The sequence below is a fragment of the Notamacropus eugenii genome, chromosome 5 (assembly GCF_028372415.1).
Source record: "Notamacropus eugenii isolate mMacEug1 chromosome 5, mMacEug1.pri_v2, whole genome shotgun sequence".
Classification (NCBI taxonomy): Eukaryota; Metazoa; Chordata; class Mammalia; order Diprotodontia; family Macropodidae; genus Notamacropus; species Notamacropus eugenii.
This window is the reverse complement of record NC_092876.1, coordinates 172,449,371-172,469,860: the sequence shown is the minus strand read 5'-3', so window position 1 is coordinate 172,469,860 and position 20,490 is coordinate 172,449,371. Positions and strand designations below refer to the sequence as shown.

Here is a 20,490-nt window from a genome sequence, read left to right as displayed (position 1 = left end):
GATAGGAGCCAGTTGAAGAAAGAGAATAGGGATTTATAGTTATTAGGGGAGAAAGGTCCTCAGAAGTTATGATTTGGTTATGGAGGATGATAGAAGTGGAAAAGGGAACTGTGACAGTATCAGATGCCAAAACAAGATCTTTATTGACCAAAGACTAGGTAACTTCTAGGAGAAAAAAATGACCAGAAACAATTTAGGAAAAAGCATGGCTTTTTTCCCCTGGGGATTTTTTAAAAGGTAGTTTTTATACCTTTGTATGTGTCTAGCTTTTTTCTAGGCCAGTCTCCTTCTCTGCATATTCTGATACATTTCAAAAACATCTCATTGATTTCTTTATGTATTCTAGCTATAGCAACTCATCTCTAAGTCATTGTGTTCTCTCGAAGGATTATTAGTGAAACTTATGTCTGGGGTTCACTGAACCTTGACTTTTGAAATGCACATCTACCTGATGGTTCTCTGTGGCTGGCTCACAGATAATTGTGCTTAATTTTTCTGCCTGTAGGCTCTTTGGAATCCTAGGTTACAACTCTGAAGAAGAAATACTGCTGTTTTTATAGATCTGAACAGGAATATGAGTTGATCTTCCAGTTTAACTCTGAATGTAGCACTGTTTACCAAAAACAGCTCCATTGTTTTTAGGCCACGGAAGTCCATTGTTAGAGTAATGAGTGAGAATAAGTAATCCTTGTTTCTTTTCTTTGACTTAGTGAATAAATCACGTCTCTGAACCTTACTTCTTGTCTGTAAAGCAGCAGTATGTGTCCAGCTTGTATTTATTTTAGCTCTTCACATACAAATTGCCAGATAAAGCTTTACTTATGAAAGCTTTGGTTTTTTGCCCCTCCTGTTGAGTTTCTCTTACTGTTTCACAAGACAATGCCCACTGGTTACAAAGCTGACCCATTCACTTGGTTTCTGAAACTTTCCTTTCCTCCTCCATTCATAAACAGTTCATGTAAAAAAGTGGGCCTTTCTTAATCTCTTGGGGGACTTTTCCTTAGCACCAGCCATGGTTAAAACTCTCCCCTATCAAGTGCTCACTTGAGACCAGGAACCTAGGTTTCACTTAAACTCAGAAGGCCCCAATTTATCTTTCCTGGCTCTATTATCTTTACTTTCAGTTGCTCAGGAAAGGGTTTTGGTCCTGCTTCCCTTCATGTAGGTTACATCTGGGCACATAACCTTCTTGACATTAGATGTTTTCCAGCCCCTCAGATGCACCAGGAACATTTCCTTCAAGTATTACAGGAACTAATAGACTGAGTCCTGCCCTGAAGTTGGGTGTGTAATATATTAGAAATTAAGTGCTCAGTGCTTTGTAGTAAATGGTCTCTTCCAGGCAGACCTGCTTGGTTCCTGAGCAGTGTAGTTCCAGTAAAGCACTCACCTAAATGGTCTTCTTGGAAGAGATTATTATCCCAAATGGACAAGTACTTCATGTTAAAGTAGCGGTATATTTAAGTCCCTCCAGACTTGGAGCACTTTTTATTATTCTTTCATATGAGGCATCGATAATGCTCTGTGAATTTTCCAGACTATCTAATTAATTCCAGACTATCTCTTGGGCTCATCAAAGTTCAGATCAGAATGACCCGCTGTACAAAGCTGGATCAGCAACTACACCAACCTGATAACTAACCCCTATCTGTGTTCTAACTCATTGCTAGGTAATTGAAGAGATTGAGGAGATGATGCAGAACTCCCCAGACCCTGAGGATGAAGAGGAGGTTTTGGAAGAGGAGGATGGAGGGGAAACTTCATCCCAAGCAGATTCCATCCTCTTACAAGAGATGCAAGCATTGACACAGACCTTCAATAACAACTGGTCTTATGAAGGTGAAGGCTGCAAGTGGGTTGGAGCCGGGACCTGGGGTACAGGAAGCTGGGGTGTTGGTACAGAGGAAGGCCTGGAGAAATCTGGAGCGTCAGAAGCCAGGTGTGAGAGGAACTTCTTACCCTGCTTCAAGAAATAAACCAAGACTAAAATACTTGAAAAAATAAAAGCAACTAAACAAATTAGAAGGGGGGGAATACTGGAAGAGGAAATTAACCAAAGGGTGACTCGAGTAGTGTAGTGTAGTGTAGCAGAAGAACAGTGGGTTTGGAGTCAGAGGGCCTATATTCAAAATCTGACTCAGCTACCTGTTATCTATTTGACCTTGGGCAAAGGTTTATTTCAATTCTCTCTTGCTTTTCTCATCCATAAAATGAGTCTGAGGTTCCTTCCAGCTTTAAATCCTGTGATTCCATGATAAGACTACAGAAGCAAATTAGGTAGAACAACGTGATAAGTACTGCATGAACCTGCTACCGCCTTAAAACAGCTAAGTTTCAGGTAAATGGTATCAGATATGAATAATGAAAAGCTAACTGCAGAGACATCATAATTATGTTATAAATAAAGTCTGGATGAATCATGAGAAAGTATGAAACATGGAATAATGTAAAATGCAGGATAGGACATGTTTGGAAATAAATTCCCCAATTTTTGGAGAATGATACAGCCAGACAAATTCAGAAAGGTAGATTACAAGTGAGGCAGCTTCTGGCACAGTGGATAGAGTGCTGGGCTTGGAGTCAGGAAGACCTGAGTTCAAATTCAGCCTCATGTGCTTACTAGCTGAGTGATTGACCCTAGTTAGGCAAGTCACTTAACCCCTGTTTGTCTGTTTCCTGTTTCTTAGGTGAGGGGGTTAGACTCTATGGCCTCTAATGTCCTTTCTGACTGTAAATCTATGATCCCTTGTTGTTATTGTTTTTAATTATTTTTATTTATTTTGTTAAATATATTCCCAATTATATGTGAAAAAAAGTTTAACAGTCATTTTTCAAAATTTTGTGTTCCAAATTCTCTCCCAACCCCCTGCCTTCCTCCCTCCTTGGTCCTTTGTTAAGTACAAATATGGGAATGGGAATAGATACTAATTAGAGAAGGAAAATCAAGTACATGAAAATGATTTGGTACAGTCAGAGTGAGAAGAAAAAGCATTCTAGCAAACATTATCACAACAGGCAATGACACTGACTGGTTGATAAAGGTGAGCAGTACAAATGTCATATTTCACATCAAGTCAGAAGTCAGAGAGAGGAAGGAACATAACCCCAACACATTAAAATCAGTGGCTCTGATCACCAGGAGCCAGACTTATAACAAACAGAGAGACCATTCACATGAACAGAATAATTTTGTCTGCAGTGATGCCGCATCAGGAACCAGCTCCCCTGGCATAATGCCCAGGCACTCAAATGTTGTAGCAAAGGTAAAAGCACCGGGAAGCAGCTGACATACATAATTAAATGGCAAAAATGGAGACCAGATGAGGGCCTAGAATAGCTGGATAAAACAGGGGAAATGAGCTCGATCAGCAAGAGATTCAAAAATAAAAACTGAGGATGAATTTAGAAAGAAGCAAATTGGGAAATGGGGGTAGGGAAATGACTCAAAAAAGCAACTTTACAAATGAAAAAGCTTAAATGGAAATAAGTTTAGCTTTCTCCAGCCCCCTTTTCTGTAAGAAGATAGCAGAGTTTGTGCTACCTACTGACCGGGTTTTTATTGTTTGCTCCACTTGGAGTTTTAACTCATAAAAGAGCAAAAATAAATGTTACCAGTCTCTCTGTGATGTCTGTGGCCCTATGCTGTGAATTCTCTAAAGGTGTGTACTATACAAAATATCTACACACGTGTATATACATTTATCTGTATCCATCATCTGTATACATATATACATATGTGTGTATAGAGAGAGAGACAGAGACAGAGAAAAGGACACAAAGAGAGACAGAGTCAGAGAGAGAGAGAGAGAAACTGGTCCGGTTATTTCTTTGGTCTAGGAAATTGCCAAGTGAAGAAACTTTAACAGGTCAGCATCTTCTCTGCAGCTTACAATCTTAGAGAGTTGTGTAGATAATGTATGTACACATATACACACAAATAGACACACCTATGTTTAAAGAAAGCTTCAGGGTGTCATAGGGGTTACCACACAAGTGGGTTCTGTGTGTTAGGCTATATCTTGGTCAACGTCTGGGAATAAAGAGCTCTCCCTCATTCCTTCTTAATAGGGAGTCTGGATTAAGCCAGATTTACCTGATTGTTGTTCATCTGGACGTCAGTGATGTTGAGGAGGCTATCTCCAAAGATTCTACCTCTCCATTATTTCTTGAATCCATTCCCCTCTACTCACACTGACATGACCTGAATGCAGGTCTGCATCTGGACCACCACAATAACCTCCTAATTAGTTTTCCTGCTTTCTAGACTCTCCTGTTTCCAGTCCATCAATAAGCATTTATTAAGCTCCTACTATGTACCAGGCACATACTAGGCACATGGGATACAGATAAACATGAAACAACCCATCTCTAATTTAGTTGGCAAAATCATCATCCTAATACACAAATCTGACAATGCTACACCACCACCACCAACAACAACCTCCAGTGGTTCCATATCTTCTCTAAGATAAAATCTTAGTCTGGCATTCTAGGCTCTCCACAATTTGACTCTGAACTATCCTTCCAGACTTATTTCATATTATGACTTCTACAATCCTCTTAAAATGTACTGTTAGCTGCTTTCAGCAGCTTTCCTGCATTTGCACAGGCTCTCCCTCTAGAATTCTCTCTCTTCTTACTTCTGCCTGTTAGAACCTTTGTCTTCCTTCAGTGCATTGCTGAGATGCCATCTTTTGCCTGCAACCTTTCCTGATGTTCACAGTGGTTAGTTCTCCCCCTTGAGTGATGATGCATTTACTTGTCTGTGTCAATCTGGGTCTCACCTCTGCACCTCCTGTCTCCTGCCCCCTTAGAATACAAACTCCTTGAGGGTAGAGACAGTATTGCTTTTTACTCCAGGCACAAAGTCACTAAGCCCAGTGCCTTACACATAGTGAGCATTTAATAGAGCACTTGAAGGAAGTCAAGCAAAAATGCACATTCTTGAGGATGGTGATCACTCTGGGAAGCGGGTCCAGGAGTAGGTTCTGTTCCTGGATCTATCACTTAGAATGTCTCAGAATTTGAAGCCTCAGAGGTCATCTCATCCAACACCCTCATTTTATAGTTGAGGAAGCTGAGAGGTTCAGAGACTTGCCTGAATTCGTGACAGCCTCTTGACTCAAAGTCTAGGGCAGCACATTGCCTCCTTCCATGAATGATGGCACAGTCTTCTATAGAAGAACCGGAGGGTAGTATCCTCTAGTATGCTCTCCTGCTTTAGATCTAGCCTTGGTTAGGGCTGGTTGGGGAAAGGTGTAGATAGTATTGGGCTTCTTTCTTACAGGACTGAGACACATGTCAGGGTCGGAGCTGAGTGAGCTGTTGGACCGTGTAGAAGGTGCTATCCGCGATTACTCAGAGGAACTGGTACAACAGCTTGCCAGGCGCGACGAGCTGGAGTTTGAGAAGGAAGTGAAGAATTCCTTTATCACCGTGCTTATTGAGGTCCAAAACAAACAGAAAGAGCAGAGAGAGCTGATGAAGAAGAGACGGAAAGAGAAAGGGTTGAGCCTGCAGAGTAGCCGAATAGAAAAAGGAAACCAGATGCCCCTCAAGGTGGGTGAAAAATCCCTGCAAAAGAGAAAACTACTGGGTGCCAGATCCCTCGCTGCATCAAATTCATCTGTAGAAATCCAGGTCCTGATTCAACCTTCCAGTAATTTTGTTATCGGCAAACACTCATGCATTGTGGGTAGAAAGGACAAAGTATAGTCCTTGATCTCAGAGGCTTCCAATCTAGTAAAAAAGACAGCATCTATACATTCAAAGATGAATAACACGTGTAATATGCAAAGTTCTTTACAAATGAATCTTGAGAAAAATGAGGGTCTTAGGTCCTCTATTTAGCGTACATAGAGATCTCTTCCAGGATCCTGTATCTCTGGCCCTGGGGCAGCTAATAGCCCTGGCTTGTCCACTCAGGCTGTTCAATTCCCCCTTGAGATCTCAAAGGTGAGCAGTGAACTGAAGGGCTGATCAGGACCTTAACAGGATTATTTGGGCCAATGCTTCCCTATCAGAATAGCCAAGGCCCACCTACAAACACTATAACAATGGTTTCCTCATTCCTTTTCCTGCAGAGCCTTGTTCCATCTGACCAAATTTTATGGAAACATTTGATTTTTTTTTGTATACCCTTGCCTTTTCTGGGAGATCTAAAGAAAGTAAGGTCAGGTTCAGAGTATCCACGTACCCACTGAGATGGGGGGACTTGACTTTCTGAGGGTGTAATCGTTATTCCTGCAGTACATAGGGCTACTCAGGCTTGGTTTGTAACTCTGTACTGACCCACAGAACAATATGTGGATGTATATAATTCTTAGAATCCAGGAAGGACCCAGAAACCTTGAGGGTGGAAAGCTCCAAGGCTCAGAAAAGTCTTTACCCATCTGGAATCCCTTTCTTGTCTTTTCCAGCGCTTCAGCATGGAGGGGATCTCCAGCATCCTGCAGACTGGTATTCGGCAGACCTTTGGCAACTCAGGAACTGATAAACAGGTATGAGCATCATCTCTAACACCCAGATTCCTTTCTTGTTCCCTGAACAAGGGTGAGAGTGATAGATGATCCAGTAAAATTTCTACATGTCTCTTTCCTTTAAGAAAGAGAATATTCCTTACTAAAAAACTGATGAAAGTCACAAAACATAGGTGCCACATAAAATGGCAGTCAAGGCAGCTTAAATAACTACAAAGTGATTGATGCACCACCAGACTAGACCCAAAGAATCCCTATTTTCTGAGATTGGATTCCATATCAGATCTATTCTCTACTACATGAGGTCCTCTGTAGCTCTCCCATGGATCCTACTGGGCCTTCAACCCACACTAGATGTACTTAAAATTTCAAAATCACATTTCTTTTTCAATTCTATTTGGCCATTTTCCCACTGGGGGAGCAACCTAGATCTCTTTCTAGTTACTAAGGCAAGACATTGGATTTAAAAAAAAAATAGAATAAGTTCTTGTCTTTAGAATTAGAATAAGTTTTTATCTGATTTTTTTTAGAAATTAGAACAACTTACTTGCCTTATTTTTTTTTTAAATTAGAATAAGTTCTTATTTGTCTAGAATGGACCAGATGACTTCTCGAGTTCTCTTCCAGTCATAGCTATTAATTAACTTGGGATGCTGGTTTTGTTGTAGAGGCACCAATAAAAACCAGCAGAGGGAGCATATCCAACACTCAGGACTCCTGGCATTATTGTGCATTGCTTTCCTGTCATTTTTGACAAAGGAATCAGAGACTGTTGAACTTTAGAAAGGATCTGCCCTAATCTTCCCTTTACAGGTTCACAGAGGGGAAGTGGCTTACTCAAGGTTGCACATCTAGACAGTGGCAGGGAAAGCAAAAGCTGTCTGTCATACTGTACTTAGAAACATAAAGAACTGCCCCTAGCCAGAAATAAAGCATTAGTACTTTCTAAATGGCTAAAGCAGGGGTGGGGAACCTGCAACTTCGAAGCCACATGTGACCCTCTAGTCCTCAAGTGTGGCCCTTTGACTGAATCCAAACTTCACAGACTTCACAAGTTTGGATTCAGTCAAACGGCTGCACTTGAGGACCTAGAGAGTCATATATGACCTCGAGGGCGCAGGTTCCCCACCCTTGGAATAAAGATACCTGGGACAACTATTCTGTTTTCTAATTTAACTAAAATCGTTTGCTGCCTAGAGTGTCCATAGCACACAGTAGGCACTGTGGATTCTGAGGACCTGGGTTTTAATTCCCATATTTTAAAAACTTTATAACTGTGAACCCAAGACTTCATCTCTCCAAGTCTGTTTCCTCATCTGTAAAGAAGGGATCAGAATGGTTACATTGCCTCCAGGGGGACTGTGCTTTACAAAATTTAAAGCTTTTTAGAAATGTGAGTTATTATTAATTTAACAAAGTCTGCCATTGGGACAGACTTCTACCTCTCTGCCTATGCACAGTTAGACGCTGCTCCCCCCCTACCATGAGGCCCCTCAAGTTGGGAGGATTAGGGATGGCTGCTTCATATGGAGTCAAAAAGACCTGGGTTCAGAGGTCACCAACACTTACTAGCTGAGCCAGTCTCTTAACCTCTTGAAGCCTCAGTTTCTTCATCTGTAAAATGAGGAGGTTGCATTAAGAATCCTTTCAACTCTAAACCAATAATCCTGTGATCCCTAATTCTCATACCTCTTTTTGTACATTTTCTTTTGTGTTATATAACCTACATCACAGGCCACATTTTCCACTAGATTATAATCTCCTTAAGGGCAAGCACTGTGTCATTTTCATCTGGGATCCCCAATAGCCAGGAAAGTGTCTTGGATATAGTATAAATGTGTATTGACTTTAAATGGAGGAGAGAAGATAGTGCTATGAGTTGGCCTTCCATCCTTAAATGGTGGGCCTGTGAAGATGGGAATGAACTTGTCAGGGATCTGCCATTTTATTATTGCTGGGTTTGGGTTCAGATCTTAGCTGTGATTGAATCTGTACCTGGGTGATGCTGGGTAAGTCACTAAATCTCTCCGGATTTCCATTTCTTTATTGATAAAATGAGGAAGCTGCATTAAAAGGAAGCTGCATCAGATCCCTTCCCTCAAAGCTCTAAATCTCTGGTTCTTTGACCCAATGGTAAGAATGCCATATTCTCAAAGTACCAAGCCTTATCTAGAAAAAAAGCATCCTGTTCCTGGAAACAAATAGTCCTAAGGCTGTCTAAGAAGACTGAAAAAGTTCCCTTCTCAGGTCTCTTTCCTCCTGCCTGGTTCTCCTCTTAAATGCCCCTGTATTTCCTTTGCAGTATCTGAACACAGTCATCCCCTATGAAAAGAAGGCCTCACCTCCCTCAGTGGAAGATCTGCAGATGCTGACAAACAGTAAGTTCTTTTGTCTCTTCTCTGTGACCCCCTGCTTTTAACTACTCCCTCCAAGTCCCCAAGTGAAATCCCTTGGAATCCGTGTTCAGCTGGTCAGAATGTACTCCTTATAAGCTTCATCAGCCTGCTGCTTGAATGTGTAAAATTAGGATAATCAGAAGAGCCCAAGGCTGCTTTTATCCATTGCTTACAGGGAAAAAAAGTCTTGCTTGGGAAGACTTTCTCTAGTCAGTCCCTTTATTCAGACCAGAGCAAGCCATGGCTCAGTACCTGAAAATTCTCTCCCTTGCCAACTGTCCGTTCCACGTATGTAAGTGCATTTAGCTGATCCATTATCAGCTTTTCCATCTCTCCTCCCTAACCCCTTACCCTGCAAAGGGCAGGGAGCTCAGTGTGAAGAGGAGCTGGCTGTCTGGGGAGGGGCAGGGGAAGAATAGAAAGGAAAGATTCATTCTTAAGGAAGACAAGGAAAGAAAGTGCCTTTATTTTTCTTTTCAGTAAATGGCTACATCCTCTTTCGGTCTACTTTCAAACAGTCACAAACATTCTGAGCTGCAGGAGGAAACAGTATGTGGAAATAGTCTTTTGTAGGCAAAATAGATTTATACACATCAAACATTACAACCCCCCAAAGGACTTGGTTGGGGGTTGGGGAAGCCATGGTGTTAGCCACTAACGCCAGCTCCACTCTTTTAAGAATAGAAGTACCCAAGGCTGAGATGCTGTGACAGGCTGGGTGGATTCTGGAGAGCCTTCATCTCCCTGGCAACGGTGCACTGCAGAGAATGACACCGACGGGGCTGCCTCCCCTATTGAGGCAGCGAGCAAAGTGGGAGGGGAGTGAGCTTTGTGATGGTTGGATACCCCAGGGCTTTCTCAGGAGGAGAGGAAGAAAAGAGGAGCTGTCTCTTCAGCAGAGGAAGATGCCTGCTGGGACCTAGTGCTAAAGGTGACCAAACGTTTCCGATTATATCAGTTTGGAGACCTAAAGCAGGAGGCTCCAGTGTGAGGGAAGCTCCGATGTGGAAGAAAAACAGAACATCTTCAAGTGGAGAGAAATCAACAGACACCTCGTCCTTGAGAATCTGGAATTTTCATTTCAAAGTCAAATAAGTAGAACTCTTTCTTCTGCATATGTATTCATAGAGAATATTTTAAGAGGCAGAAATGCAAACTTATGGATAGGATATATGTATGCATTTGTGTTTTTAGAAATTATCCTAATTTGGATAATCATAGAATCTGAATTGGAAAATCTGGTCCACCTCCTTATTTAATAGGTCTGATATCATATAGATGATTGCACTGGAACCCAGGTCAATTCTCAATTCAGTCCAAGAAGCATTTAGTAAAAAAAAAAAAAGAAAACAAAAACAAAACCTACTGTGTGCTGGATACTAGTCACACAGACAAAAACAAAAAGGCCCATGCCCTTAAATCTTACATTCAACTGCAGAGGATTCCCAATTTAATGTTCTTTCCACCACACCCAGGGGTGTGCTGGTAAATATTTAACAACAGGCTTTCTGGAAAGATGAGGCCTTTTTAGGTTTAATCTGCACATTTACTTTTTCTCTGTCATTTTCTTAAGTCTAGACAATCAACAAAGCAATACCTCAAACCCTGATTTCTGGTGCTTGCCAATTTCTAAGGTGTAAATAAATGCTCACGCTGAAAACTTAACAATCCTCTTCTTTCTCCAGCCAGTCTAACTAATCTGGATCCAACATAGTCCTGACTACATCTGTCAACAGGAGCTTAACATTTATAGTTCAACCTTCAACATTATTTAAAAGAAGAAGAAATCAATTCATTATAGATAGTAAGGAGTAATAATTAGGAATAGAAATTCTTGCCTTTGATGAAGTTTTATAGGTTTATTTGTATTTCTAGCAAGTGCCTATGTGTTTAAATCTCTTGTAGATTATAGGATCTGGAGTTAGAAGGAAGCTTAAGGATCATGTAACATAGTGGTGGCTAATTCGAATAGAAATAGATCCCTGCAGACTCTTAGATTCACAGATTAACATTATCTGTGTTGTATTGTGGGGCAATTAGGTGGCCCAACGGATAGAGGACTTGATTTAGAATCAGGAAGACTCATCTTCCTGAGATCAAATATGGCCTCAGACACTTACTAGCTGTGTGACCCTGGTCAAGTCACTTAACCCTATTTGCCTCAGTTCCTCATCTATAAAATGAACTACAGAAGGAAATGCAAACCGCTGCAGTGTCTTTGCCAAGAAAGCCCCAAAATGGGATAATGAAGAGTTGGGTGGGACTAACATGACTCACCAACAGCAAATGTTGTATTTTTCTTTATTTTGTTATAAACATTTCCCAAATACATTTTAATGTAGGGATTTTTGCATGCTACACTGAGCTGACACCTCCGATTGAGGTCAATCTCTCCCTCTCCCTTTTAGAGAGGCACAGATCATGAAATGACATTGATTTGATGATGCTAACAATGATAACTAGCATTTGTATTTGAACCAATTGTGTGAGATCCTCTCCTTTGAGCAGCTTCCCTTATGTGGACTTGTGAACAACATCTCCTCTTTGCCATCATCAAATCAAGGAACCAGAGGCCGAAGATGTACACAGGTGCTGTGATGGTACAACTCATTTCAATTTAGAGTTTTAAGATGGTTGGCTCTGACAATCATTGTTGTCTAAATGTTTAGTGGAGATCTACTTTGTTTCTGTCATGCACTCTGCACATGCTGTCTTGATAGGCATTCCCAGTAGACACAGCTGAATAGAATACTAACCTGACAGTAGACAGCAAAACTGATGTAATAAAAAATAAGAAAAATCCTGAGTTCGACCAACTGGCAGCAAGCTCCTTACTAGATGTAGACTTAGCTCACAGGCTCTGGTCTTGTCCCCAACCCTCCCCTCTTGATTTAAGCTTCATTTTCCTACATTGAAACTAGGCAAAAAAAGAGGAGGCTACAGATTGCAAAAATGCAGCAATAGAGGCAGAAAGTCCACCACTTTTATTGTTCCCTCTGTTCCACCCACTGTCTGCCCCTTTTGGATATAGCCACCTTCCTGAAAGATTTTCTGTGGTGACATGTTTGTTATGAAAACACTTTGCAAGATATTTTGTTTAATGGCATGTCTTCCTCAGTCACACACTCCCCCCCACTCCTAATGCACTCCCTCCCAGACAACTTTGTATTTAACTACTTTATATTTATGTTTGTTCTCTTAATATTTATTCTGTATATACATATATATGTGTGTTTGTCTCTGTCATTAGAATGTAACCTTCTTAAGAGTTAGGATTGTTTCATCCTTTGCATTTGTAATCCCAATGCCTGCACAGTGCTTGGCTGCTTGCTTATTGATTAAAGACTACAGAAATAAGTTACCAAAACACTGGCCTAAAAATTCCTTCAGTTAGAACATCTCACTCTTGTGAGTAGTTCTCTGTCCTTAAGAAGATTATAAGCAGCTTATTCAGAGAGATCCCTGTTTTAGACTTCTCTTGTTATCTTCCTAAATCTAGCTCTGTGCTGGGCAGATTGTAAATGCTTAATAATTTTAACATGTTTTTTATTTGATGTCCTTTTCATATCATTGTAATTTTTCCCAGTGTTTCTCTCTTCCCCATATACCTGCCCTGAAATCCAGAGATCTACCTCATATAACAAACAGCATTTCTAAAGATTAAAAAACAGGAAAAAAAAGAGGGGAAAAATCAGCATTGTTAATCAATATATGAAAAAAGTGTGAAAATATGTACAATATGTTTTTCTAACATTTGTGGATCTCCCACCTCTGCAAAAAGGAGGGATGAGGGGAGGGTCATCTCACAGTGCTGTTTTCTAGCTATGATGCTTAATACCTTTGTTTAGTTGAATCTCACTGTTATTAATGAATATGAGAAATGAATTTTAAAAATAACTTCAAGTAATTGGTCTAATCTTTAAGGTTGCCTGCTGATCAGATATTCAGTGATTTAGAGTTTTATTCTTATTCAGAGCTTGGTCATAACCTACAAACTTGGTTTGAGTACCTAACTTTTCTTGCTTATTAACATGGGGAAAAGAATGTATTGGAATTATGTTTATTGTTTGATTTGAGGTTCATGTACAAGTGTATTTTTTACATAACCTTAATCAATGTATATATGCTGTTTCATAATTCTGCTTTTTTCACTTATTTGACATACACATCTCCATTTACATACTTGCCATTTAGTGGTAATATAATATTTGTATTAATACATTACAGGGGCAAGTAGGTGGTACAGTAGATAAAGTGTGGGGCCTAGAGTAAGGAGACCTGACTTCATATCTGACCTCAGATACTAGTTGTGAACCTTAAGGTAGTCACTTGACCTGTTTCCCTCAGTTTCTTCAACTGTAAAATGGGCAAAATAACATCACCTACCTCACAGGGTTGTTGTGAGGATCAATTGAGATCATATCTATAAAGCACTTAGCATAGTACTGCTATGTAGTAGGTGAGATCAATATATATATATTGTGTGTGTGTGTGTGTGTATGTGTGTGTGTATCCTTCCTCCTTCCATAGTTTGCATAGCCATTCTCTTGTTGCTTTCCACTTAGACTGCTTCAGTTTTCCTATAATACAAACACTGTTGCTTTGGGTGGATTTTTTTTCTCTTTTGGATTATTTCCTGTGGTGTATTCCCCAAAAGTGGGGTTACTGGATCAAAGGACGTGAGCCCTTATAACTCCTGATATATATTGCCAGATCACTTTCTGAAAAGCTTAAACTGATTTACAATGCTGGCAGGCTTGTGTGGATGGATGTTTCCCTGTATCACTAACTTTGGGTTTCAATTTGCTTATTTATTTGTGCTGGAGTCCCAAGTAGAGGATGGTGCCCTAAGGGTCTTTGAATTTGCATTTCTGAAACTGTACATTTTTGCATTTTAAAGTTCAGTGTTAGCTACTTGTTCCTATGTAAACTTTTCCATCTCCTTTAACAACTTAGGATAGCTGATTTGTGACAAAACGAACATCTTGGAACTTTGGTGTTTATGTATTTAAACACTGCTTGGATTTTCATAATCACTGACTTGTCAGCCATGCTGTGGTTGGTCAGTTTGTTGATTGGATAATTGGCCTTAGCAAGTGAACTGCATGCTATAAGTCAACGTCCTGCCCCATTTCTATCTCCTCTCTCCTAGTTCTCTTTGCCATGAAGGAAGATAATGAGAAGGTGCCTACATTGCTGACGGACTACATTTTAAAAGGTAAGAATAATAGTCCCATACCCCCCTGAGTAGAAGAGTCCCTCTGGGAACCCTTTATGGCTTCGTGAAGCTAATCTGAGGTTTCTCTAGAACTCAGCAAGGTGAATCTATGCCAGAAGAAAAGTCCTGAATAAACAGGTTTTACAGAGACAAAGCAGGTTACTCTAGATATTCAGGCTTCTGCGGAACTGAGAAATAGATCCCAGCTTCTCTTAATTATAGGAATGAAGCCAAATGTAGAGTAAATAAAACAAGAAACAGCTTGGGGAAATTGGCCAGAAGAGGACAGACAGGCTGTAAGACTGAGGACATTCTAACTTGGGGAAAAAAGCTGAGGCTGACTTTCACAATCATTTTTAAGTACATAGGAAAAGCAAACCTGTAGTAAGGCATAGAAACACTGTTTCCATGGTGAGACTAGGTTGAGACTAGGAAAGAATTTAATTTATATTTAGGGAAACATTTCTGCTGCAAGGGTTGTAAGACAATGGAACAACTTTTCTGAGGCAACTGTGGCATCCTTTTATGGGTTTTATGGGTGTGGTATCTTGCAAAGGTGGTTAATACTTGTCCAGGGGTTAGGAGTAGTTGTTAGTTAATAGTCTAGGGGACCTCTTGAGGTTCTTTTTGATCTTTGATTCACTGAAACGGTAAATAAATTTATCATTAACTCTTTTGAACTCTCATAGCCAACGAATTATTAAATTTGCAGGTGAGAGTCAGAACTGTGTTCCAAAAAGTTAGTGACAAAGTGGCATAATGGACTGAATTGAACCTAATAAGATGAAATTTAATCAGGATAAATGTAAAGCTGTGCTCTTGGATTTAAACCATCAACTTCACAAGTGGAAGATGGGAGACAAAAGTAAAAAGACAAAGTAGAAGTCCATGTGAAAGAGAAGGAGGGAGAGGGGAGGGGAAAGGGGCTAGTGGATCAAACATAAGTGAGCAATTGACATGGAAGCTGAAAAAAAAAGCTAACATCATCTTAGATTGCATTAAGAGAGGCAGTGTACAGAATGAGGGAGGTGATGGTCCTGTTGTATTTTGTCCTGATCAGGACAAAGCTAGAGAATTGTGTTACATCTGGGCACCCTGTTTTAGGAAGGACATTGGCAAGCTGGGTAGCATCAGGGGAAGGTGACAAGGATGCTGATGGAACTGGAGGAGACTGTGCTGTTATGGGGGAATCAGCTGGAGGAACTGAGAATGTTTAGGCTGGAGAAGAGAAGACTCAAGGGGACACAACAGCTTTCTTTAAGTATTTGAAGGGCTGTCATGTGGAAGATTGATTTGATTTATTATACCTGGTCCCATAGGGTATAACTAGGATCAGTGCGAAGAAATCACAGAGAGGCAGGTTTCAGCTATTATTAGGAAAATTATTAGAAGAAACTTCCTAACCATTAGAACAGTTGGTGAGATATCAAAGAGGAATTTCCCTGTTCAAAGATCTTTTAGTTCATCTTATACCTGAGGTTCTTTCATACCCTGGGATTCTACTACTGGGCTTCACCTCTCTCCTGATGGGTTGTAGTGCTGGTTCTCTGCTTGGGATGGTGTAGAGTGAAGTTCTCATGGCTGGTGTTTGCCAGCCTGAGCTTGAGCTGGACAGTTCCTGGTTACATGTGTCCTGATCTCTCTCCTCTTCTCTTTTCTAGTGCTCTGTCCTACTTAACCTTGCCCTTCGGAGCACCCCGGCTGCAGGAGGTAGCTGGGCAAGGGAGTCATTCCATCGCAGGGACTGCATGACACCATGTAACCTCCGACGTGTATTTCAATGTGTATAGCATAACCTGGATTAAACATGAGCAAACGCGGGATCCTTTGCTGTTGGCTTCTACTCCTAGTAATCATTGGATGCATGAATGAGGGGCAGGGCTAGTGACGTCTATTCCTCTCTGCCTGGGTCGGAGGAAGACAGATGCTTTTACCACTGACTATGTATTCTGGCTCCAGCCCTCAAAACACAGCTTACACTACGAGACTAATTTTGAAATAAACACTCATTTAATTAACGCTTGTCTTATTTATTGAGGCATGGTTCAGATTTCCATCTTTCTCTCCCCTCCTCTCGATCCTAGGACCTCCATTTTAGGAAGGTCACACAATTAGCTCCTCATCCTGGACGGTAGATACCAACGCTGTATTTAGGAATCAGGAAAATATAATATGGTGTTCAGTATTCAGTGGGGAGACATGTGTGAGGCATTGAAGATCTATGGTGGAAAGGAGGCAAGAGAAGTGAACCGTTTTAGGTTAGCCACAGAGTTACAGAAGTAGTGGCATACAATAACATTTTGCTCCTTGGCGACTCTGTGGAGAGCAGCACACCCTGTTCTTCGGTACCTCATTTAGAAGGCAGGGAAAAGGAGAGGGCTGTTATCTGACTGCTTTACTAAAAAGTGCTGATGGCATATGAAACATGGTAGCACTTTCTGGTTGGTTCCTTAGTTTGCCACAGGTAATAGACAGTCTTCTACAGTGAAGGTCAAATATCCTGGCCATCCCTTGTCAGCCAAGACTATGGACAATCAACTCTGCTTTTCCTCCTTCACTACATCTCCCTTACAGTGCAGACCCCACGACTTCCTAGGTGCCCTGGGTCACCTCTAGAGGAGTAGCTTCCTCAATATTGTTTCCTTCCTATATGCTTCCTCCCTCCTGTCTTTCAGTCCTAAAACTTCAGAAACTCTTGACTTCTATTTGCCTCCTATGACATCTACTGGGTTAGGAGAATGCTGGAGGGAAGGACTAGTCAGGTATGTCCTACGTTCTTACCAGACATGCACATCTGACTTTTATCATAATCTTGATTCCATACATCTAGTTTCCCTGACCAGAGTTCTCTAGACAGAATGACATGAGTCCAGAGAGCTGGGTTTTATTTTTACATGTGGCACTGATTTTACCTTAGGCAAATCACTTTACCTTTCTTTTCCTCATCTGCAAAACAAAGAAGCTGGGTTGGATAATATCAAAGTCTTTCCCAAATCCACTGTGTGATAGCTCTTTCTACTACTTCTAGTTCTCATCTCTGCAACAACCAGACTAAGGTTAAGAGGTGTATGCATCCAATTCCCACAGAATAATCTCCAAAGAAGCCATTGTTTACATTACATCAAGCAACCTCAGCAGAAGGTCATAGGTTACCCTTATCTGTCACCTAGCACGGCAGTCCTGGAAAATCACCCAAAATGACAGTTCTACATGTCACCTAACAGGAAACCTTGTCTGCTTCCCTCAGACTACTGTAGAGCAGGGGATAATTCCTGCTAGTTCTAGCTAGATTCTCCATTTTCCTCCTGCAGAACCAGATGCATCCATAAGGTTGGAGAAGTAGCTCCATACCCTTTCCTGATTCCCCCTGAGACTTTGCAAATGAAGACAGTACTATGCAGTGAGGACTGGATTTGGAATCAGAGGATCTGGGTTTGAGGCTCAACTCTGAAGCTTACTAGTTATATGACCATAGGCAAGTCACTGAATGTCTTGCAGCCTCAGTTTCTTCACCTTTAAAATGGACTAGGTATCTTAGGGTGGTTGTGGGGAAATTATTTATAAAGAAGAGTATGAGGAAGAAAACTTTTAAAAAGCTAGATACCATAGAGAGGAGATTAATAAAATAAGAAAAACAGGAGAGACTCACAGGAAATCAAATTTTAAAAGGATCCAGGAATAAAATCTCTGGCACAATGCACAATAAATTGTTAAAAAGTGTGGAATAAAACAATCTTGTTATCAGAATATGTTGTTTAAATGAATTACCTCCCCCAATTCTGCTAGAGACTAAAATACACAAAACTTTGAATGGCCTCCTCCCCCACCCCATTCGAATATAGACTGAATATACAAAACTCAGCTACCTTTATTCTGCTTAGACTGAATTCCCAAAGCCCTGCGGCACAAAGCACTCTTTGTCTGCACAAGATGACCCTACAGATGTTGCATGTCATTCACAACTAGTGACTAAAGGTCCAGACTGACTTCCCTGCAGGGATAGACTGTATTGCATTAGTTCATTCAAATGTCCCCAAATGCTGCTATTTAGATACATACGCTGAGCAGTCCTGGAAAAACCTATGTAAGCCAAAATCTGGATCCCAGGATGCTGAAACTGCTGCCAAGTATGCCAATCAATTTCTTTTCCTTTCTGTTTGGCTGCTCCTTTTATTTTACCTCCATGCTTGCTGGTAGAATTGTCCCTGAGATCTCTAGGAACTACTCAGAGATAATCTTTCAACAGAAGTAAGTTGAATTTAGAAAGCTTAATATAAGGAAGCAAATTCACCTTGTAGATATTTCTGAGACTTGGTAGGGTAGCACCTGTGACCCTCTTTGGGAGGGCATATTTTATTCAAAAGGAATGGTAGAGGTAGAGTGGGTTGGGATGGGTAGAGTAATATTGTACAGGGTGTCTGTCCCAAAAGCCTTGCGCATTTTAAGAAGCCTAAAACTTCACTAAGACATTGAGGACACCCTGTATCATGAGAAGATATAGGAGAAAATCTTGGAACCAGAAAAGGAAAATTTAATGGAGAACATTTGAGCAAAGATCAGCGAAGGCTGAAACTAAAGTGACATTATTGTCATCACTTAGCATAATAAAAACCACCCAGACAGAAAGAAGAAATAGATGAGGAGTTTGGGAAATGGTTCATAAACCATACAGAAAGGCAGTAGACCGTAGTGATGGGTGATTTCAATAACCCAGAGTAGTTGGAGATCCCACTTTGCCAAAAGCAAAGCAGCTTACATTTTTTTAGATTGCCTTAAAGGTTATTTCATCCTTTAAAAGAGGAAGAATTCGACTCTAGGATTGAATTCTTACCAATAAGGAGGAACTGGCTGCTGTTGTGAAGGGAACAAGCATTTATTAAATACCTTCTAGTATGTGCAAGGGATTGTGCTAAGTACTTTAAAAATTTATCTCATTTGATCCTCACCACAACCCTGTGAGGAAAATGCTATTATTACCCCATTTTACATTTGAGAAAACTAAGGTAGATAGGTTAAGTGACTTACCTAGGGTCACTCAGATAATAAATATCTGAGACTGAATTTGAGCTCGGGTCAGGCCCAGAATGATATCCACTGGGTCACTTGGCTGCAGTGATGGAAATCTTGAAGGAATTAACTTCTCTATCTTAAAATTTGTGATAGAGGAGGAGAAGAAATCCAGTCACAGTGTGACATGAAGGCTACAATTTTGGAGAGTAAATTACAAAGTGATTCATAGAAAAGATAGGTGAGACTTCGTGAACAAATTCAACCTGTATGGGATGGGAAATTTTCAAGAAAAATTCTGATTATGCAAAGAGAAACAATTTCAATAAGGAGAAAAGAGGATAGTTGCCTAATGAGACCAAGGTGGATAGAGCGAATGTATATACCAACTTGGATTTTAAAAAGGATATTTCTAGAAGGTGTAACACAAGGGGAGAGGGAGAGAATGAGCATTTATTTAGTACCTACTATATGGCAGGCACTGCTAAGCAGTTTACAAACATTAACTCATTTGATCCTCACAATAACCCTGGGAAGTAGGAGCTCTTATGATCTTCATTTTGCAGTTGAGGAAACTGAGGCAGAAAGAAGTTTAAGTGACTTAAATGTCACACTGGTGACACAATGTTGGACAAGGGAATGTGACAGTCACTGAATGTAAAAATTTGGCACCATCCTGTAAGAAAGTGCCAAAAGTATCTGAGACTAGTGAACAAAGACAACAAAAAGGGTATTTTTTTTTAAAAGCAATACTTGTTTGGGTGGGGAGGAGATCAAAGGTGGGACAGATAGGATCATTGCTTGAACTGAATAAGACAATGAAAATGGACAAACCTGTACAACCCTTATTTTTCTGAGTTTGTTTTCTGCCAAATAGAATGTCTTTATATTCTGCAAAGGGACATAATAAAAATGGGAGGTTAATCATAAGACAATGGGGACATAGGGAGAGTGCACTTAGGTGCTCTTAATGGGTTTAAATAATCAGACTCAGATGAACTACATCCTAGGGTACTGAAGGAAATAATTGTTGTAATGATGGCCATCGTGAAGCAGCCAGGTGGTAGACAGGTGATAGAGGTTGATAGAGTGCTAAACCTGGAGGCAGGAAGACCTGAGTTCAAATATGACCTCATATACATATTAGCTATGTAACCCTGGGCAAATCACAACTTCTGTCTGCTTCTATTTTATAAAAACTTACTTTATTTATTTTAGTCAGCCAAAATCTACCTTTCTTCCTCTTGCCCCTAAACTAATGGAAAATACAAAAATTAAAGCCATTATGAACATGTATAGTCAATTAAAACACATTTCTACATTGGCCACGGCTAAATGTTTTTTCCCATTCTGCATTTTGAGTCCTTTGCCTCTCTATCAGGAGGTAGGT

At 40.5% G+C, this 20,490-nt stretch overlaps 1 protein-coding gene across 5 annotated transcripts in view; it reads left to right on the top strand.

The window, feature by feature from the left end:
- The window catches only part of FEZ1 (fasciculation and elongation protein zeta 1), an 80,127-nt gene extending 64,016 nt beyond the window's left edge, over positions 1 to 16,111 (top strand). For all 5 annotated transcript variants that reach the window (XM_072611472.1, XM_072611470.1, XM_072611469.1 and 2 more), the window contains exons 5-10: positions 1,671 to 1,839; positions 5,288 to 5,559; positions 6,420 to 6,500; positions 8,782 to 8,857; positions 14,028 to 14,093; positions 15,755 to 16,111. In XM_072611472.1, the coding sequence (XP_072467573.1) occupies positions 1,671 to 1,839; positions 5,288 to 5,559; positions 6,420 to 6,500; positions 8,782 to 8,857; positions 14,028 to 14,093; positions 15,755 to 15,771 (681 nt within the window). In that variant the 3' untranslated portion in view covers positions 15,772 to 16,111. The remainder of the gene's footprint in view (positions 1 to 1,670; positions 1,840 to 5,287; positions 5,560 to 6,419; positions 6,501 to 8,781; positions 8,858 to 14,027; positions 14,094 to 15,754) is intronic.
- Positions 16,112 to 20,490: the final 4,379 nt, after the last annotated feature.